At 46.9% G+C, this 22,563-nt stretch overlaps 1 protein-coding gene across 2 annotated transcripts; it reads left to right on the plus strand.

Moving 5' to 3' along the window:
- Window positions 1-1,157: 1,157 nt before the first annotated feature.
- On the plus strand, window positions 1,158-21,138 carry LOC131662936 (transcription factor Sp9). Of its 2 annotated transcripts, XM_058932946.1 has the most exons (3): window positions 1,158-1,551; window positions 18,425-19,421; window positions 19,490-21,138. In XM_058932946.1, the coding sequence occupies exons 1-3, from the start codon at window positions 1,465-1,467 to the stop codon at window positions 20,350-20,352; spliced, it is 1,947 nt and encodes a 648-aa protein (XP_058788929.1). In that variant the 5' UTR covers window positions 1,158-1,464; the 3' UTR covers window positions 20,353-21,138. The 2 variants fall into 2 exon arrangements, with proteins under 2 accessions (XP_058788929.1, XP_058788930.1); XM_058932947.1 differs by having other exon boundaries at window positions 18,425-20,222.
- The last annotated feature ends 1,425 nt before the right edge of the window (window positions 21,139-22,563 follow it).

Consider the following 22,563-nt stretch of genomic DNA (forward strand, 5'->3'; position numbering starts at 1 on the left):
AGTTCATTACAGAAATATACGAGATAACGAAAGGCCGATAATGGACGACATCCTCTTGATCAATTACAAAATCATATTTCAAAAGCACTTTGCATACTCTCTCGCTATTCAAGAGTCAATAGCAAAGTGTCGAAACGGTTAGTCGTGTGCGCGTCGAGGGCGTCACGAAGCACTGGCTACGCCACTGGCGTTATGGAAGATAATTGGCCTCTTCCCCCTTTTGCCTCTTGCCCTTTCTCACTCTTTCTCTCTCTCTCTCTCTCGCCACATGCACACACGTGTATGCACACGCGAGAGAGCACACGCGCGTTCCAACTCGGCGCCGATGAGATTTGAAATTCAAACGTCCCCAATTAAAAACGCATTAGAATCTCGTAATGCGATCTCGAATAGTTAATGTAGCAGAACAGCCGCCCAGACTCCACACAAGTCCGCTCTATCCGGCCGACGTTTTGCCGTGAGCGCAGTATTCGAACTCGTATATGATACTGGCGGTGGTTCTCTGAGAATTTCATGATATTATTGTTGTCGAGCGGAAATTACGTATGCCGATGGCAGTTACATTGGCGTATCATCCGATGGTTGCGATTCTCCAAGTTTGATCGTTGGTCCGGCGGTTCGCAGGAAAACAAAGCAGTGAAAAGCGTTGCTTTAGCCAATAGCCGCGACATTTGCGAGCGGTGAAATGTCTTGAAAATGCCGCAAGCCCGAGCAATCGCAAAGAGCTTGAAATGGAAGAAAGCCCGAGCACTTTGCAACCTGCGCGGCGTCAAGCCCGAAAATCACTTTGGCGATGCTCGCGCGCGGGCCTTTCTCTCTGGCGAGGCATGGCCTGTGCGAAAATCGTTTCGCCAAGTGCCCTCTCGCGGACAGTGGCGCCAGCGGCGGCGGCGGCGGCGGCGGCGGCGGCGGCGACGACGGCAGTACATAAGTCAAGTGGCGAGCACAGACGAAGAAGGGATAAAGTTCCCCTACCACTGGCGCGCGTAGCCGGAATGCTCGGTTGGTTGCGGTGGGCGTCGTGTGTGGTGGGCGTCGCTTTGAGGCTCGGCCCCTTTTTTGTGTGCGCTACGCGCGCGCTTGTCCCCTTCTTCGGCTGTCGCCGCTGCTGGCCGCACGCGCGCCAGCCAGGCCGACAGAGAGGGAGAAACCGAGCGGCTCCGAGTCACGGCCGGTTGCCAGTCTGTCACGGGGCGAACTGCGGGAACCACGTTAACCGGTTCCCCCTTTGGTGCGTTCTCACTCGAGGGAGAAAAGGAAAAAAAACACGAATATACGGCGTTCCTTCGCTTTTCCTTTATTCTTCTTGCGCTCGTGCGGTCGCTCTCTCTCTCTCTCTCTCTCTCTCTCTCTCTTGTGTCTGTCTTGTGCTTCATTGACGCGAAAATCAAGTGTGCCGAGACATTCAGCGAAAATTTCGTAAAAAAACGAGTCTGCACGAGTTGAGCATTATTGCCAGCCAGTATGCTCACTGACATGACACCCGCGGCGGCTGGCCAACTGTATCCTCAACTACAGTCCATCAGCAAGTCGCCTGTGCACGGACACGTGGTGAGTCTTCCATATGAGATATATCGCATTAGATATTTTCTGCTGAATCTAACTTAACGGATCTGCAGATGGCAACCTATTTCCGTATTTTACTTCGTGACGATTTCCAATTGCGATCGGTTTACATGATAACAGATCGGTCCACTTGCCCCACAGTTGTTTATTCTTCTGCCACTGCTGCTTCTGATCCTTAAGCTAGATCTGGCTTTTTAAGTGGAAAGCTTTGACTAATTTTCTTTGCTGGTAGAGGATTAGATTATTTGCTTTTCTATTTTCGGACATTCTCGTGTTTTTCTCCCCCAAGCTTTTATACCTGCGACAAGTTTGAATAGCAAAATATCGTTCTTTTGTACGGCGAAGCCCTATCAGTGTTTCCAAATCATTCTTGACATTTTCTCCAGAGAAACACTATGTATGGCGCTCGTTGTTATTGCTTTAATGATAGGTTTTTCCATAAATATGCCATATCATTCAAATTACGATATTTACGTATGCTCATTGCCTTTTTGAACAACTGCAAAAAGCAGACAATGCACGATGCCTCGTGCTTTTATTTATTTTATCATACAATAGAATTAGCCAGAGGTAAATTTCAATGTAGACTTTATGTGTGCATTTATAAAGTATGTGAACCCTCGGCAATGATAATGATTAATTATGTTAATTCAAGTAACAAGTATACACATGTAATTGGCAGCGTATAATTGAAATATTGGTCTCAATTGTTGTAGTCACATGGCAAAGATATTCCACTTTGCCACACATATCTCGCTAAAATATTTTACAGCCCTCCCTCAGTCCCGAGAGAAGAAAAAAAAAGAAAAAAGATCACACCATCGTAAGAAAAGTAAATAACACTTTCCAAACAATGTTTCTTGGTTGCGCGCTGCTTGAGTGCTGAATCTCAGCTTGTAATCCCACTTGTCAAAACAGCAGCCAAGCAAGTCAGTAATCTCTCTCTCGGTAATCTTCAAAACAGAGCAACTGGCATTTAAAAAGAAAAAAACGGAAAAGAAGACCGAGCGATTTTTCAGGAAAAATCCTGCAACGCAACGTCCCGAGCACATTCAACTACTCCACTTCCGTCGCTCATAGCACAAATCCCATTATGCGACTGATCTGCGCGCGGCTAATCCTCTCGACGGAAGCCGACACGTGTTCCCACTGCCGGTCGTTTTACGACTGCGCTGCGATGATTTACGAGACGACGTCGGAAAAAAAAACGTAATTAAAATCTTGGCAATGACTCGAGCTCGACCGCTCTCTGCGTTATTAATTAACGCAAAAATTCATTTTCGAGTCGCAGCGCACGTGCAAGCATTCAAGATCTTTCTATTTTGCTAGCTCGTCGAGCGGGCCTTCCTTTCGTTTTTCTCTCCTTTTCTTTTCTTTGGTTTTTCTTCGAGAATGTGCTGCAACGTCATGTTCGTTCGATTGATATAATCAAGTCCGATGGCGAGCTCCGTCGAATTTGCACAAAGGAAGGGAAGAAAAGGAGTGTATAGGCAAAAACACACCTGCTCGATCATTCTCTCTTATACCCCCGCGCTGTAGTAAAAAGTTTTGCTCTCCTGGTTTTTTCGAGGCCCCCGGGCGATCGAATAATATTCGAGTAACGATTAAATTTGAAGCATCGATTCGAGTAATCGAGTAACGTCGCGAGCTTTCTAGTGAAAAGTTGAAAATCGGGTAATTCAGTAGCCGTGGGCTCACGAATCAATATCATCTTGGACGGAAATGAGTTCGATTTTTTTTTCTTTCCCTATTCGTCAGACACACCTTCGCGATCGAACGCGAATAAAAAAAATGTATCGAATGTCCGCACTGACAATGCAAACGGATCGAGAGAAAGAAAGGAGCATCACTACCTGTGTCCTATCCCCAGTCGAGAGCCAATTATTTATCTGATCTCCTTTGTGCGAGCGCGCGCCTCGTGCGTATGTACGTGTGCAGCCTCCACTTGACAGGATGCGTGGGACGCAATAGGACGCCTATTTCCTCTCGTCACACGATTCCCATCCTGTTTTTCTCGGTCTGGAATAAACTTTTTTTTCTGCTCTCGTTGCTTTCTCTCTCTTTTTTTTTGCCACTGTACCGAGCAGGTTGATGCGGGTAGATACCAGTGTGGCATTGAGAACATTTTTTTTTTGATAAGACAGAACGTACCTTGTGTCAAATTCATGACGCGCGATGGATGCATAATTTTATTGTAAATTAGTCAAATTTAAAGTCAGAATTCACGGCAAAAAATCCCTTGCTCATAGCGATTGGCACAGGTCTCGCGAATACATTCGATCTAAAGGTTTCGGAGCGCTTATTGTGTATACGTAGGATTTCCTTTTTTTTTGTTCTTTTTCGGAAAAAGGCCAACATTTTCGTCGACCAACAATAACAAGATGACATTGCGCAACGCGTGCGCGTCTTGCTCTCCATTCAGCCATTCATTCGTGCGAGCGAGCGCAAGAAGGGGCCTTTTCGAGTGCATCCCGGCATTTCTCCGGGAGGCATAATCCGATTTCCCACTGCGAGCGCTATGCCGCTGCGCCATGCCCCCTTTGACATTTCGTCCCCGCGGGTGACAATGGTCATTGTGGCCTTTTTACGCTGCCTAAGAGGATTTTACCATAGTCAAGAGCGCTCTCCCAATTTGTCGCGACCTTTTCTCTTTTTCGCGAGATCTGACCATTCGAGTGTTTTCATACACGCATACAAACGTCCAAATATTTTGGAGAGAGCGTTAATCATCCGCTTGGCGATGGCCCTTTCGTATATTTATATTGGCTCGCTACCTCGCTATTCATATTAAAATCCGCTTTCACGAGAGATGTTTGTTTGGCAGTTTTTGGGGAGCATTCACGCCGCACTGTTTATACGTGTTTATGAGGATTATGTCCGATTATGCAGATTTCATCTGTTGACCAAGCGTAAATACCTGTAAATACGTGTAAATACGTGTAAATACTCCAAATTTAAACAGTGGATAGGAATGCTTCCTTTATTTAGATGCTTTGTATATCGCATTATCCGAAGCTTATTCTTCATTCAAGTGTTTTTGATCACTATGAAAGCTTCTCTTAACTGAGTAACAAAGCTGAGCATATAATTACTAGACTTACACGAAACTACTGAAATTATTAAGAGCTTCCCGAAAAATCCTCACCGTCCGAGCAAGTTCCTTGAAGAAAGGCTTGTTGTGGGCCATTTCAAAAATGAAAGCCACACACAGAGACTAATCCACTGTCGCACCTTGTGCACGCGACGACGTGCAAACACCCGCTTCTAGGTGACTATTCCCTAATACCCTTTTCTCCTAGCGGCGGCTGTCTCATTTTCGAGAACTTCGCATAGTACGTTCGCACCTTCGTTGGTGTGTATGTATGGCAGATGTTCGAGGTGACAAAATGGCCGTCATTCTTTTCGTCGACTGTTCCTATTCTTCGCGCGTGGATCCCCCTTTCGTGGACCTTCTCTCCTTTTTTTTCGGACGAGGAGGTGCGGCTTCTCTTGTCTCCGTTCGTTCATCGTCTAATTTCGTGCACTTCCAGTCGTTGCTTGAAAAACAGAAACGTTTTGACATTTCAATTTAAGAGTGTATTAATATATTCATATACACATGTATTCCTCGAATAAACCGTTTTTCCGCGGCACACGTGTTAGCTGTGTTTTCTAGTACCACTCATTCATCTCACGCGCTCGGGTTTTCCGCTCCGCTTGTTCACGCATTCGTTCGGAATTTCGTCGTTGACACTCACCGCGCCACAATCGAACGTTCACGTGCCGATGATCGATGGCCCTTTTGGAAAAACGGCTCCCAAAAAGAAACCACGTTTGCTGCTTTCGTTGAACTAGTTTACATGATTATAAACACTATCTCAAGTTTCGAGGATCGCTATGTCGTTATGGGAATTGAAAACTTCATATTCGAGTGTTGTAATACATTCATACAATCCGATTTGTCCATCGTGATGTGACAACCCCTCTTTTGCACTATGAATCATACGTAATTTATTTAACATTAACGCGATTCAAACTATATCGCGTCAAACTTTAACTTGCAAACGTGGAAAAAACACAGTGGCTGTAAAGACCAGTGCGTGTATTGCCTACTTTACAGTCAGCATGTAAAACCGCAGAAACAAATTACGATTGAACAAGCACCAACACACACGATTCTATACGAGCCCACGCGAGAGGCAGAAAAACTGCCGCTGCGTCCAACGCAAACAGTGTAAATCAATCGATCGAGCGACTCGCACAAAACATCACGTACCTATACACATAGTCACCAATTTGATAGATATACCAACGGTAGTCTTTTTTTTCAAATTTATTTAGCAAAGAACAAAATATTTGAAAGAATCGACCAGTCGCGTTCCTCGTAGAACTCATTCATTGCTTCGCAATTGTCGTAATATGACGTTTACATGCGATACAGTAAACGGAGGCGGCCAAGTTATAATACTTTCTTATTTGTATGCAGGAAAAAGAGATTCTGTTATGCAACGTTGATGCGCGTATGACAAAACCATAAAACGCCTCCACAGTTGTATTGTGGTTAAGGACAACTTTTTTAATTTAATAGAGACCGCATAATACTGTCGATCGAAGCGCGCACGCGCGCAGAGCAAAGTTAGATCGCATTAGATAAATTTAACTCGACGCTGTACGCGCGTCCAAGTTAAGGAAAAGTTTCTCTCCCTCGATGCTATTCCCGAGCACAAATAGTTTCCAACAAAGTCCTTGAATAATACACGAGCTGCTAGTCAAAATGAGCATATATGGCTGTGTGGTAACTGATTTGACATGTTGTTCGCGCATATCTCTATTAACAAACGAAGAAGAAAAAAAAAACAATCGTCGCGAGAGCGTGCAAAGTAAGGTAGCGGGGGTTTGGCCGCCTGCTGAGCGAATCAAAACACCGCTCTCTCACCGCGGGTGATTTATCGGCTCGATGATAGGCCAAGTCCGATTCAATTGGGATATGGATCTTTTCCTTCCCTCTTTCCTTGTGCCTTTTTTAGATGAAAGCTGATCTATCACAGGTTTTTTTGTTGTTCGATACTGACATTCTTCGTGGGCTATTGAGCGATTAGTTTTTCAACGGTTGGCGAAATAGTTGAACGGGTGCTTAGTGCTCGCGACGTTTTCAAGTGCAGCTTGCTCGCATAGCCCCTGGCAAAAATGCTTTTCCTCGCCCTGGTGTTCTCTAATCTTGCTTCATACGAACGAGAACTTTAATTTGCTGTTTTTCCTCCAACTATGAATTTCCAAAATATTTGTTATCCAACAATATTTATACTAACGGATACGAAATTGATTGCCTTGAAGAGCATTGTATCAGTCGCACACAGGCCTCATTGAAGAATGGCCAAGATCGAAATACCGTGCTGCCGCCTGTACACCAGCGACGCCCGTAACAATTCGCGCACGAGAAAAGAATCGCCGAAATTCCGAATGGCCGAAACCGCTTCAGCGTTCTCTCTCTCTCTCTCTCTCTCTCTCTCTCTCTCTCTCGTTTGGTGGGTACGTGTGCTTATGTATGTGGCGAGCGCTTCGAAAAAGTAAGGTGAAACCGGTTCGCCGGCCGCGGGTAATTGCTCTCCGAGCTTACGCCGATAACCGGTGCCGCGCAGTCGAAAGTATCATTATGTGTATCTACGTGTGCGTATAACGCTTGCGCCTCGTTCTCGCGTTCTGATTGAACCGAAGTCTCTCTTGCCAACCGAAGAGAATAAAAAGACAACCGATGTCGTGATGTTTCGCGTTGGACGTATTAACGATGAAGAAAGTTTCGCTAAAACTCGAGGTAGAGAGAGGGAGAACTTTCGTCTGACGAAATGGTCAACTACTACTTGAAAATTTAACAAACTTTCGGGTCAAATTTTTTTCGTCAAATTTTTCACCGAAATTACCCGAGCCAGTCGAGAGCTCGACAGCTCATATTTATTCAAGTCGCCCTGTGTATATGGACATTCCGCTACATACATACGCCTACACAGCTCGATGGTTATGGTACACCCATGCAAGTAGATTAACAAGCGCGGAATAGTTGGCGCAATGAGGCGGCTAAATATTTATAAAGCCCTCCCCCTCTATCACCCCACGCAAATGTTTTCCAGAGCGCGCGATAAAACAAGAATCTTTCGTGCCACCATGATGGTTAGCATAATTGAGCAGCAATATTCTACGAGAGACCTTCATTTTTTATTGATATTTTATTATATATTTTTTTCTTGTCGTCGCACCATACAACGCCTATTAAATTAGGTAATTTCTTAACTTTCTCAACGTTATGCGTGCGTGTGTGCGTGCGTGCGTGCGTGTATATATGTGTGTGTGTGTGCGTGTGTGTGTGTGTGTGGAAACCAGAGCACGCGCGAAGTTAGTATATGCTTATTTCTAAGTTAAGACAAATTATAGTTATTTCGGCAATGTATTCGCAATTTCAAGCTCGCAACGCTTTGGCTCGCGTGCAAAAAAATATGCTCACATAAATATATGACATTTTCGTAGAATGCAGTATATTATTGTTGAGAACATTCGATTGATTGCCCTGAAATTCTCAACAAAAATATGCATATATCCCGATGACAAGCAACGGGACTCCGTGAAAATATAGTAAAAGGCCCTCACGCTGGCGCGCACCAACCGCTCGACAAAAGCCAGCTATCGCGTGTGATCTAGCATAGAGGAGAGTTTTGCGTAACTATCGACAAGAGCGCGCGCGAGTTCATTATGCGGCACGAGCAAAAGTGGGCGCTGAAGTCGCGAAAAGCGAGCTTCGCGCCGAGCGATCGGGTTATTTGTAGTGAAAAAAAAAACACGACAAAGAACGATTTGCAATTAGTTAACGCTGCTTAGCTTTGGTGATTCAATTTGCGTCGGAAAGCGATTAAGTTGTTTTGCGTCGATAACTGTGTCCGGCAGCGACTTTCTAACACCGTACTAGCCAGTAATAATGCACTTTTAAAATCTCTAGGAATTCTTATTGTTCGGTGCTGCTTGCAAAATGTAAAATAGAGAAATAATTGCCGAAGCTATTTCACTGATATAAAGTTTTCTCGCAAAAACGCAGATGCACGCGAAGGTAGAAATCCGACGTGTGTACTTTCACGCCGTTGCTTTTTCGGCCCTCCTCTTATTCTTCCTCGATTGATCGCGTGCGAATAGTCGAAACTGTGTATACTTTCTAAAATATTCGCCGTTTGATCAGCCTCTCTTCTCTCTTCTGCGTGTACACAAGGCAATGGTATAAGCTCTACAGAGCCGCCTAATTTGTCGCGTGAGCTTTCCGTAGACAGTGAGTGGCTTTACCGTCACTCTAGAACCTTTTTTTCCCTCTCTTTATCTCTCTCTCTCTCTCTCTCTCTGGCTCTCCTTGCTTTTATCTTTTTTTTTCGCCGCACATATATATCTGGTACACAGGCACTTTCTTTACTCGCAAAGGATTATTTATTCATCGCGGCAAATTTCCACTTGATTGCCTTTAATTGCCGCCGTGCGCGCACGTCTAATGGGCGTTGAATAATTGACGGGCTATCTTTTAAAAATTAAAAACGCAGGCGTGTTTGGGATCAAACTCCTCGTGTGTTTGCATTTCTTATACACGGAGAAGTTTTTGATAAGTAATTTATTTACAAGGCCGTCGTTGTGTATCTAAACTGAACAAATCCACCCTCGCCCTTACTTCATAAGCACGTCACAGTTAGTTGCAGCGCGAGTCAAGAGGGGAGGAAGAGAGCTTCGTGGGGTGGCTTTCTCGTGCGCGGAGTATGGTCTATTAATGGAGTGATTCAATAGACGCGATCGGATGTTAAGCCTCGGCTGTGTCTCGGCGCTTGGGATTGAATTAAAGCGCCAGCCCCTCAGGCGACCGAGCTCGCATAACGACATTTCGGACGACTTATTTGCTCGTTTACGGATTAGAGCGATTGAGATTACGCGATACACGTGACACTCGCGGCTCGCCGAGCTGTCTTTCATATTCGCTGCCGTAGTTGTCCGCGACAATTGGGCACCGATCGATTCTGGTGATGCGCGATGTCAAGCTACGTTTGCGCGGTCAAGCGCGAATAACCGGCAAATTATTAAAGCATTTTTGGAAACATGACCGAACGGCAGAAGCGCCAGCATTTTTTAAGCTAATCGCATATCACGAGGTCCGCGCCGAGGAATTCGCGCGTAGACAAAGCCTACATAACGCGTGTGAGCTTTTTCACAGGCAGAAAGCCGAACGAGAGAGAGAGAGAGAGAGAGAGCCGAACAAATTGGTTCGCGTGTCTTCTCTTCTCTGGCGTAGAATTTATAGCTTCATCGCGCTCGCGCAGCCGCTTGCAAAACCGCGTTGTAAACACATGCCACTTCATGCGCACGCGAAACCACCGCGCGAGTCGATTTCTCTTCGTCACGTTTGCCACTTTTTTTCTTTTTTTTCTTCGCGCGAAGCTTGTAAAAATTGGCGTTTTATCGGCATATAAAGATTCCTGACAAAGGCGAACTAGAAAAATAGAGAGGCGAAAGCTGAGGCTTGAACGTAATAGAATAAACGAAATTAGTAGGTTAAAGGGTGGACAGAGCGAGAGATAGCAAGAGAAGAAAGGCCGAAGTTTGGAAAAGAACAATAAATATTTGGCTTGGCACTTTCGAAATTGGCTGGCTCTCCTTTGCTGGAGAATATATCATCGGCTAAAGAGCGCAGCAGCAGCAACAAGGACGCTCGGCGTGTGTGCGTGCGTGTGTGTAGTAAGCCGGTTTTTAACGACGATTTGACAAGGGTGGGAAACACGTTTCAACGGCTGCGATTTGTCAGGCAGTTTTCAGTAGTTACCGAGAGCGCAAGCGGCTGATGTATATTTCTCTTTCGGCTTTTACACTTGTTGCCGTGATGTTGCCGCGGCTCTCTCCCCGACAAGAGTGTGATTTAGTGCGGCAAAAGTTGCATCGTATTATTACGCGGTCTGATGTATACGCTCGGACGTTTTGGCGAATCACCTCGTATTTGTTACTTCTTCTTCGGCCAGCTTTGCGCGGCTATTACTACTTGTTCGATCCGGGGCTGCTCGGCTTCCTGAATAATGCACGATGCACGCTTATTAAAGAAAGGATACGATAAGCGGCTATTCCTATTGGCGGTAAATCGACAACTCCTGTCCAAAATTCTCTTATGACCGCACGCCTAAAAATAGCATTTCAATAAATGCGCGACAATTCATGCACGAGTATATCATCGGTGAATTTATCTCTTCTTCGTCTCTCGACGCGGAGAATCCTCGATATTATTCAGAAGTCGGCTTTGGCTTCACACCCGAAAAATTTTTTCGACTGAGAGAGAGAGAGAGAGAGAGAGAGAGAGAGAGAGAGAGAGAGAGAGAAAAGAAGCCGCGAACCGCCGTTCGTTTATATGCTAATAATATCGGCAAATTTATCGTCTAATTCTGACTCGCTTCGGAATAAAAATCAAAGCCGATCATCATCGTTTGGGCATCGGAATATTTAATTGAAAAGAATACCGCCGCCTTCAACGGACCACCGTGTAGCTGCTTACATCAAATGTGTAAAGTCAATAATACATACACGCCAATTCATAATAATAAAAGCCAATTTCATTGTGATCATAAAAGTAAAAAATAATCCGCGTTCGATCGTTAATCACATAGGATACACGATTAAAGCTAAAGCACATAAGTCGCGTACGTAAAAAAATTAATGGTACAAAGACGAAACGAGATATGTATATATAAATGTGTGTGTTTGTGTGTATATGTATGTGGTTCGCAAGTACAGGATCGTTAATAAAAAACGAAGGTAGGTAGAGGGAGGCTACCGGTGAGAGGGCATGCGCAGCAGCCACAGCCGCTGGCCAATTCTGTCTATATGCTAATTTAGCAGCTCCCGCAGTTTGCGCCTCCGAGGAAAACGCCCCGAGCTCAATCGCTACTGTATGCAAGCAAGCGAAGCAAGTGAGCGAGCGAGCCCTTGTATACGCAAGACTTGACTTCATTATATCCATATGAACCGAAAAGCTGTCGGCTTCACTTGACCGAGATCTTTGACTTCCCGACGCGCTTATGAGCTTCGTTAAAGCTGAATTTTTTCCCTGATACGCTTTGCAGTGCAATCGAATCTCCGCTAACTGATTTGCTAAATTAGTCGAATGATCTGCTAACAGCTGCCTACCTCTGGATAAACTTTCTTAGCTCTTGAAAATTTACTAATTTTTTTGAATAAGCATAAGCCAAACGATAATCTCTATATCCCGAGCAAACTTCATGGTAATAGCCTCTTAGAAAATACATAACCGCGCCCATACTCTCGGAGTGGCTAATAAATCAGACAGGCGAACGCGGGGGAAAAAACCTCAGCGTACTAAAACATTATCCGTACCAACGATACTTATTTTTTTGTGTTATCAGTCTCCCCAAGCTACTGTTACGCGCACACGCGGAGTAAAAAAAAATCGCGTCGCGCGCGCTAATTGGCCAAGCGTATAACTTTACGGGCTTCAACTCTTTCGTGCAACTGCTCGCTTTCGTGATTTACAGCGAGCTCTCATTATTTCAACTAATGAAGACACAAAAGCTTTTCCGAGAGAGACTTTTCGGGGTATCAAAGAACTATGAACGCGTTTGGAGTGTGGTATACATAACCGCAGATTTACGATTGCTAATGAATAGATGTATATGAATTCTCCATTATCTTTAGTTTTCTTGGGCGAAGCTTCTTGACGTCAGTTTTAGATTCTTTTTTTAGATGAATGAGGTTTCAATAATCGATTTCGGAAGCTTTCGTAATCAAGGATTAATAATTGTTTTCTTGATTGATGTCTTCCGGCGTAGTTTTCTCTCTCTCTCTCTCCCTCTCTTTCTCTTTCTCTCTCTCTCTCTCTCTCTCTCTCTAGAAATATGTTAAGTACTTTTTTTTTTAGTAATTTTCTTTCATTCAATTTTGTATTACCTCTCTCTCTCGAAACTAATAAAAAAAAATTCCGTTAAGTGTTTGGAGTTACCCGAACTAGCCAACAGTAAACTAGCTAGCTATTTTTTACACTTAATTTGTTGATAAGTTCCAGAAAAAAAAAGAATATCGATAAAATAAAACTTCTTCAAACTCTAAGAAGTCCCCCATATACCTTATCACTATCCACCGTAAGGAAAGGAAACCGTAAGGATCCGTACATCGTTATTAAAAATATATCACAACACACTTCCAGGTCAAGATAATTATAGTCAAACTAGTTCAAAGAATGGATTTTTTCACGTATTTCACCTATAACTTGAGAACCTAATTTCACCAACACACAAATACAAGACATCCGAAAAAAAGACGTTGCGTTGTCCTAACGATATAATTTTTTTTTGCGCAATACGCGCTTCCGAAAACTGCGAAGCGACCTCTCTTAAGGACGAAATTACTCTTTGAGTCCCTTTACCCGGAAATCGTTAAGATCCTCTCTCTCTCTCTCTCTCTCTCTCTCTCTCTCTCTCTTACGGCGGCAATTAGGAGGTTTCGAGCACTATGGTGTGTATGTGTGTGTGTGTGTGTGTACACACACAGCTAGAACAACAGCGGGTAAATCATAAAAGCCAGTGAGAGAGGCGATGATGATGATGGCGCGAGCGAGTGAGAGAGAGCCGATAGCCGAATAAATCTCAGTAGCTCCCTGTTTTGTGTAGGCCTCAGGCTATTCTTTGTATATACGCGCTTATGTGTGTGTGTGTGTGTGTATGCATGCGTGCGAGTGTGTGTGTGTATGTGCGAGCCCTCGTAATGATCTACTATATCCCTTGAGCTTGCTAGATGGGCTTTAATTAAAAAACATAATTTAGGCAGAGAGAAAGAGAGAGAGAGAGAGAGAGAGAGACCAGTGCAGGTAGCCAAGACGCTGGTGGGAACTTAACGGAGCCGAGAAGGCGTCTTCAGGGCTCATGAATAAAATTATTAATCTGACCGCGTAAGCAAGATAGACTTTACCTATGGCCCTTCAATATTCTTCGCAGCTTCTCTCTTCAATATTCTTCGACGACCCAATCAATGGACTCTCGATATACGCGTGGAATCACGTCGGAATGAAGGAAACTGACAATACATATAATCGTTGATTCCCGAATCTAGCAAGTTACATCGATGAAAGCGTAGCAAATGGTGGATTCAAAAGAAAGAAAGAACATTTTGAATTTACCTGCGATCTACGAACAAATGGCTGCCGATTTTACTGCACTTCAGAGTTATATGCCAAAGATGAATAATTTCACCAAGGCATACTTTCGCTTTATTGAAATTAAGCTATGAAACTGGTATATAATGCGTATACTTTTCAAGTTATACATAGAGAGCTTTTAGCTTTAACCGCAAACTCTCTATCCGAACTTTTCTTGCTTGACTTTTAGACAATACTTCCTTAGTTTATTGGCAAAATATGAACGTGAAAAACATACACTTTTGTATAAGAAATAAAGTTTTTTTTATAGTTTGAAATATTCTGCACACACAACATTAACGATCAAAAAAAAAATATCTAACTACAACAGCAGCAAAAAAAGGTCACCTCGCATTTAAAAAGACGTTAACGTCGCAGGAAGTTGTAGTAAAAAAAAAGATGTCAAAAGACGAATGGACTGCAACAAAACTCGACACACGTATACATTTATGACTTATAATATCATGTAACTGATAAATAAATAATCGGTACTAGAAGTTTTACCCGTATTAAGCAGACTATTTTCGTGCGCGCGTGTCTGTTTGTGTGTGTGTGTGTGCGTGCGTGCGTACGTGCGTGCGTGCGTGCGTGTTTATGAGTGTATGTGCGCATGTGTGAGTGTGTGTGCGTGCAATTGTAAAAGGATTAAATTAGATCGGATTTTCATTTGTCCACGTCAATCTAACTTTAAATTTCAATTTATGCTTTTGAGCTTAAAATTTTAGTTTTTGCAAAGTTTTGAAAACTGTAGCGCTGCATAAGTTAATGAAAGTTAATGAAGCTACAAATCGAACAAGTTTGAGTGAGATTTGTGGGTTTTCAAAACTTTTGAAGGGTCGATATAAAAAATAAACTAAGAAACGATTTCCGACTTAACATTTCGGCCTCTATAATTTTGAATTTGAAGCGAGATGAACGTCATTGAACATTAGAAAATACTGGAAATGTATTGATGCATTTGTTTTCGTGGAATCGACCATGTACATACTATCGGTCGATCGCTTCGCGTGGCCAGAATGGAAGCGTTCGATGGCAAAGTAGCTTCGGCTACGTGTGGGAGAGAGATGGGCTCTTGGCTATCAATTGGCAAATTATACGCTTAGCGAATATACTCTGTTTCTTGATATACCCACCTTGGCGAACAGGAAGATATATATCCGAACTGTGTGTGAATACTTTGTTAATTATGTGTGAGAGCGAGAAATGAATTATCGACGGAAGCACAAGCTAATACAGAATCAAATGTATATAGAGTGAAGAGGATTTTTCGAGGATCTGCCAGTGGCAGCGCAGGCTCCGCTGAAATTTATGCTGCCGACGTTATTAACCCTTGGCGCGGCTAAAACAAGGCCGCCTCTCCCTCTCTCTCTCTCTCTCTCTCTCTCTCTCTCTCTCGCGCGCGCGCGCGCGCGACGAATACCCTTTCTTTTTTGTTATATCCTCACGGCGCCCGATGATGCTTTCGCGCGCATGGCCTTCAATTGTTAGCCCTATTAATGCGAACTCCGCTCGACGGCGAAACCCTTGATCCTTCTCTTTCGGGACGGTGTAATTCTGCGCTTTTGGGGTTATTGCGCGATTCCTTATGATTACACGAGGCCAGTTTATCGAGTGCGAATTTCGGCACACGGTCAAAGTTGTTAATACCGAAATTGCGCGCGCTTGCTCTTTTCCGAATTGGAAATTTATAAAAGTTCCCATGGCCGTCCCTGCTGACACGCGAAATTGAACGAGGCTCTGTATAGGCATCGCACGGACCGATACGATTCAGAGACAATCGGACGTGGCTCTCCGAGTGAGCGGCGAGACACGCCTATGAATAATCTGGCGCTCACTCCAGTAGGCTGCTCTGCCTGCAGCGCGACCGCCGCGTGCACGGCTCGGCCTTCTGAAACGATGAAAGTCTGAGCTCGCAACAAATCCTGATATTGTGCCGCGACCGCCGCGCGCCGTCGTACCACTTAGTAATCATACACGCGCGCCGCTCGCGAGCAGCGGCCGTGCCCACCTTGGTTCACCACTCCTAAGCTATTTCTCGCGAATCTTAAAACACCTCGCTCTCTCCTTCTCATCGGCTATCGAGCGCATTACGCGGAGCCGTCGCGGCGATCGCTTCAATTATTATCGATCGACAGTCGTCATCGAACCTCGCGAACGCAGAAATGGATGGCTGGAGGGGAGTCGGGCTGCGTTTTCCCGGGACACCGCGCAACCCTTTCGCCGCTCGTTAATCCGCGTGGCGATGAAAAGCGCGTTGTCGTCTCCTGGCAGCCCGCGCCTCTCGCCAGCCTCTGCGCGCCTGCATTGTGTCGAGGCGAGGCGTCCTCAGCCGCGTTATAGCGTCGTCGTCGCGGCGCCAGCCGGATCAATACGAGAACTCTATCCAGTCGGCGCGCGTGTACATACGCGGAGGGCGTGGCTGCTCTCTGCGAACCCCCGGGGAAACTCCACCTTTTCCAAACCTCGAGCTACTGGCTTTCGACAAGTTTTTGAATCGTCGTCGACCAGCAATGCAGCCGATGATTTGGTGCTCCCTTTTTTCTCTCATCTGTTCTCCGCGGCACGCATAGACCCGTCTATAGAGACGCATGCACATCGTTTATAATTACCGGTTACGCTTCCTTATTGACGTTACCTTTTTACTTGTCAGCTAGAGTCTCGTAGCCTATTTTACTGGTCGTAAGCTTGCCAATATTTCATAAAGCTATAAGATTACTGCGTCGCTGAGCTTCGCGAATTGGTTGCACGTTCGATTTGCTCGTCGATAGATGGACGCGTCCTCTTGTGTAAAGATGTTACATTTTCTAGGATAGAAAAAGTGCAGTTGAATTGCTTGTGTTTACTACGGCCATAAGATTTTGCCAATGATATGTTACACACTCGCATAAGTTCGTTCAGCTGGCGTCCAACGTCGTTGCAGCTTGAAATGAGACGTGGGCCTAAAGTTAAATTCCTTGAATCATTAAATTGCCAGCGAAGCTATCTTCTCGTCCTACGTGGTAATAGTAAAAAAATGTACTGCACTCATACTCCTTTGACAGAGAGAGAGAGAGAGAGAGAGAGAGAGAGAGAGAGAGAGAGAGAGAGAGAGAGAGAGAGAGAGAGAGAAAACCAACCTCATATTTTATTGCGATCAAACGCAATTAACCGCACGCAGAGCGACGCGACGTCTATAACCAGCAGGTAAAGACCGTCCAACGTCGCGCATCGAAAAACCCTTTCCTCTGAATTTCCCTGTGTGGCCACTTACACAACAGCACCTATATATATATGTATAAAAATGTATACACACGACAGATCGGAGCGCGCGTTGTCTTTGCGCGCCACTGTGCGAGCGCGGGTGGGTGGGGAGGCGTGTCGCCTCGATGGCGCCGGTTGCTAATGGCCACGGGCCGCCAGACTTTAATTTCCTGCTCCGCGTTGCTTCCGCGCACGCATACACACGTATACCTGCACTGGCCCTCGCAATCCTTTTATACCTTTTCGCCGGCTCCCAAAATATCCCTTTTCGACAAATCCTCGGCGTCTATTCCTTATTTCCGCCGAGCACTCCGAGCGGCCGCGCGCACACGCGCCTGCAGATGGCGAGCGAGCTCGCAATTTGCCTTCCTCTCTCTCTCTCTCTCTCTCTCTCTCTCTCTCTCTCTCTCTCTCTCTCTCTCTCTCTCTCTTTTCTTTTTCCTTTTACGAGCTCGCTCGCCGAGTATACGGCCAGCTCGGCTTTTTCCCGGGGATTGGATTTAAATTGAGATTTGTGCGCGCCAGCTGGATTTTCGCGCTGATTCTGCGCGCGCGATAACATTGGCCTGGCGATTCCTGCGATAAGAGCTCTCCGATTGGAGGCAGCCCGGCGGCGCATGCGATCGGCGCAATCTTGAAAATGCATCGACAATCGAGCACTCGCTGCGAAAAAGTCTCGTTGTCGCATTCGTTCAAGCCCCATCGCCGAGCGCAGAGCGGTAGCCTTTGATATCTGGCGGCGTCGGTGTAGTGGTGGGTCGCTCCGCGCGACGCACACCTACACGGCGAGCAGCGCGAGCCTGGGGGACAATTTGCATGAAACTGCCCTAGATGAGAGTCGCCTCAGGCCTCATTACCCGCGCTGAGCCAATCTTCGATCTGTCGGGCAAGCTCTGCTCCTCTATATAACCCCACGCGGAGAGACCGAGCGAGCCGGCGACCCTCTCCGTGTAGCTAGACTAGAAGCAGCGAGCCAATTTAGTGTCATTATGCACCCTCGGGCGGCGGCGCGAGCGGCCGAGAGAGCGAGGACTCGCGACCCTGGGAGCCGCAGACGGAAAGAGGACCGGCGCACGCAGGCGCCGTAAAGACCCCCCTCCCCCAGGTTTTTTTAATACAGCCGCGATTAGCAGCGAGACGAGCGGCCGCCGCGCTGGACCAGTCCGGGGCCCCCGAAAAAATACGCGATTAGCCAGGGCGCTCGCTCGCGCCGCACACTCGCCCGAAATCACGAAATTATAACGAGTACGACCGACCTGGTGGGTTTTACACTTCTGGGAAAGCGTAATCGATCGCTGCGAAGCGTCCCGAGTTTGACGCGGCGGCCTTCCGAGAACGCAGGCCGGTCGCCTCCGCCCGCGACGCCGAGCCCCAGCCTGCGGGAGCCGCGGAGGAAAGACGCTTTGCTCACCAAGGTATTCCCTTTGTATGTTGCAGGAGCACCCGGGACTGCGTGGTACACCTCTAGCGATGCTCGCGGCGCAGTGCAACAAGTTGAGTAGCAAGAGTCCGCCGCCGCTGGCGGACGCGGCCGTGGGCAAGGGCTTCCACCCGTGGAAGAAGAGCCCGCAGAGCAGCGGAAGCTCGCCCCAGCACACGAGCAACGCGGGCAGCGCGTGCGGCGCCAACAGCACCGGCATCGGTCAGCGCCCGACGGCCACGAGCAGCGCGGGCGGCAGCGGCGGCGGCTACGCCCGCGCGCCCGTCACCTCGTGCGCCTCGACGGCCCCTCAGTATGCTAGCGATCTGTATTTCCCCGGCACCGCCAGCGCCCAGCCGGCCAGCGATCACCACCACCAGACGAGTATCCTCGGGAAAGTAGAGGGCGCCACGCTCGGCTCGTGCTCCGTCTACGGCAGACACCCGTACGAATCGTGGCCGTTCAACGCCATGCCGGGCGCGAGCCACGGCGGCATCAAGGCGGGCGACGGCTGGTGGGACATGCACGGCGCCGCCACGGGCGGCTGGCTCGACGTCAGCGGCACCGTCGGCGTCGGCGTGCACGCCGCTCAGATGGCCAACTACTCGGCCGACTACTCGACCAGCCTCGCCCTGGCCGGCAACCACTTGCTCAGCCAGACGAGCGCCGGCCACAACCTGCTGCAAGACACGTACAAGTCGATGCTGCCCGGTGGGCCGCCGAGCTTCGGCCTGCACCACCACTCGGGCAGCGGCGGCGCCGGTGGCGCCTCCAGTCCTCAGAGCGCCACCGGCGCCAGCGGCGCGGGCGTCAGCCAGGCCCCGTCGCCGCGCTCGCAGCGCAGATACACGGGTCGCGCCACCTGCGACTGCCCGAACTGCCAGGAGGCCGAGCGACTCGGACCGGCCGGCGTGCATCTGCGGAAGAAGAACATCCACAGCTGCCACATACCCGGCTGCGGCAAGGTCTACGGCAAGACGTCCCACCTGAAGGCCCACCTGCGCTGGCACACGGGTGAGCGACCGTTTGTTTGCAACTGGCTTTTCTGTGGCAAGCGGTTCACACGTTCGGATGAATTGCAGCGGCACCTTCGAACCCACACCGGAGAAAAGAGATTCGCCTGCCCGGTCTGCAACAAGCGGTTCATGCGCAGCGATCACCTCGCGAAGCACGTCAAGACGCACAGCAGCAGCAGCAGCGGCAGCAAGGGCAAGGGGGGAGCGGGGAGCTCGTCGGCCGAGTCCTGCTCCGACAGCGAGGACAACGCGAGCCAACAGAGTCCCACTTCCAGCTCGGCGGCGCAGCAGGTGCCGGTGGCCCCGGGCCTGGCCCAGCAGGCGCAGCAGCAGCAGCAGCAGCAGCAGCCGGGTCCCCAGGCGTCGGCAATGCCGGCGCTGGGGGCTCCGCCGCCGCCGCCGCCGCCGCCGCCGCCGCAGGCCAGCTCGCAGGACACCAGCACCAGCTCGCAGCAGAGCAGCGCCAACAACACCTTGTCGCATCAGTCGACGGCGCCCATGACCCCCATGCAGATGACGCATCCCTCGTCTCTGAGTCAACACCATCCCCACCACCCGCATCTCCCGCCGCTAATGCACCACCATCCTCATCACGCGGCGGCGGCGGCCTCCGTCTCGGCCCATCACCATCATCATCATCATCCGCACGCCGGGATGAGCATGCACTGAGCCCGGTGGGGCCCGGAGCAGCCTCCCACGCGGCCCTGGGCTCCCCCCTATCCTACCCGCTGAACCTCAACCTCATCCACCAGTCCAACTCGCACCTCATGCAATCGCAGTACGCCCAGCAGCAGCAGTCGCTGCACCAGCAGCACTCCCACCACCACCAGCAGCAGGCCGCTGCCAACTCCTACTCCCAGACGCCCGGCACTCCCGTCCACCCGCAGACGCCCTCGCCATCCTCGCCGCCGCCTGTACATAGTCTCTAGGCCGACACTCCTGCGCGCTACCCCCTTCTCCCTCGCACGCCACATTCGTTTTTCTACTTTTTAACCAACGGACTACTGCTACTCTGAACGAAACGATACAATTACCGAGTAATCGAGTACCGATCAACTGCGATCTTGTTTGTCCTCGTGTCATGTACACAAGCAGGAGAAACAGAGTCGTTTCGTCGATATGCATATACCTATATGTGTATATATATCTATACAGCCACGCGTATACATATATATTTATATATAGATTGAAAAGACACGTGTAAATAGCTATACATAGTGCGCGCGTTTCTACCCGATCATGGTAGACGACACGAGTGAGTGCGAGTGCCCAAGAGTGTCAGAGTGTGAATGTCTTTTCATGAATATACGTTGTTCTTTCATTTCATCGTTAGGTTTACTATTATATGAATATAAATTTATAAATATACGCTGCGACGTTGTGACACACACCAACACATTGTATAAAGTTATATATATATAGTTGAATAGAGAAATTAAGGACAATTTTAGTCGAGTGAACGAGTGCGTGAGAGTTTGATCGAGTGTGAGTACAAAGGGACGACAAAGAGAGTTAATATGGACAAAAGCAAAAACATTATAATAGTTGAGACACGACCGCCGGCACACCGTAAACACACAAACACTTGTACACAGTTTTAAGGATTACTTAGATGATGTTATCTAGACAAGCATTAAAATGGCGACTAGTCACAAAAGTTGCGCGTTTGCCTCGCCGATTTTGTGAAGCGTCCTCGATTCTCCATATTGGAAGAGTATGCGAATCGATTAAAGTTCATTATATATATATATATATATATATATATATATATATATATATATGTATATGTATATGTATATATATATACAGTGAGAGGAGAAACTAAATAAAAGCAAATTTTTTTTTCGTCTAAATCAATGGACACCAAATTTATTATTATCATTGCTATTGAACTATTTGGAAGATGGTCGCGCGAGCGCGACGCAACTCCTCTCATATCACGACGATCAGCTCTATCTCAATGCTAGTATCTTACAATTATTATTAATTATTATTAATTATATTATTATTAATTATTATTAGATTATTATTATAAAGATTATAAAATTCAATGAAAAAAGATGATAAACAGAGAACAATAAATGATGCTTTTGTGAATAAAACAAAAAGTACGCGTCACTATTCATTGCATCAAACAACTATTGCAAAACAACTCCTTTCTGCGTCCAATGCAACACATTCATTATTTTCTCTCTATATGAAAGCACAATCTAACAGAAAATAATAAAAAAAGTAACAATCGACCAACGTTTGCTCCTCGCTCTCGAATCCTTGCTCTTGTCAACGCCGCTCTCTTGACGTCTCAACCTGCTCGCCACATCCTCTTATCGCGGACGAAGAACGTAAGTTTATCAACCATATACTGCTTCGAAAGATTCTAATCTTGCTCTTGTCTCGTTTAAGCTGTACATATTTACATAAATGGCAGCTTCATTATCACTATTACCACCCATCCTTCCTATTTTTATTTCCCTGCACCATCAGCTGAATGTAGTTTCAAACTGATCAATCATCCGTATAGTTTAGAACCGGAAACGAGAAAAGTCACTTGGGTGTACGCGCAAGACAAATTCGTCGGTCGGCTAATAAAATGGCAGAGTGAAAAAGATCAATGTCGAAAAAAAAAAGAATCGGGGAGAGGGGAACAAAATGAGGTATGGGGTCCTTTCTCCCCTTGGCACCGCTGTGCTCGCTAATATCACATGGGCCGTTAGATGCCGGATCCTACGAGCCATGAAATGTCCCGTCATAACATCAGAGCACGCAGCCTCCCCGGCATGACTTTTTGGCTTACGCGAAATCGCTTGGTACATTAAAAGGGGAAAAGCATTACGACAACCTTGTCGGAATATACTCGACCAGAATAAATTGAACCTGGAAACGTTTTCTCGCGGCTAGTATATGTAAATCTTTCTATCACTTGTTAAGCTTATTTCGATTTTTTCTTCTTTCATACAGAATTGCGTTTGCGAGATTGATTGTTCTTTTCAAAATTACACGGCGATATTTATTTTGTTGAATATATGATATGGAAATAAACTTGGATAAAAACTACTTCACCTCTTTACTTATACCATCCCACCTCGTTTTATTCCCACCTCGCACATTTTTGCACACGTTAGCTATGATGAGCACCACTT

The sequence above is a fragment of the Phymastichus coffea genome, unplaced genomic scaffold (assembly GCF_024137745.1).
Source record: "Phymastichus coffea isolate CEN01 unplaced genomic scaffold, Cenicafe_Pcof_1.1 PCOF00028, whole genome shotgun sequence".
Taxonomy (NCBI): Eukaryota; Metazoa; Arthropoda; class Insecta; order Hymenoptera; family Eulophidae; genus Phymastichus; species Phymastichus coffea.

Coding starts and splice junctions, on each gene's coding strand:
- LOC131662936 (XM_058932946.1), top strand. CDS start 1,465: ATGCTCACTGACATGACACCCGCGGCGGCTGGCCAACTGTATCCTCAA. Junction 1,552..18,424: donor CGCCTGTGCACGGACACGTG/GTGAGTCTTCCA, acceptor TGTATGTTGCAG/GAGCACCCGGGACTGCGTGG. Junction 19,422..19,489: donor CCACCTGCGCTGGCACACGG/GTGAGCGACCGT, acceptor GATGAATTGCAG/CGGCACCTTCGAACCCACAC.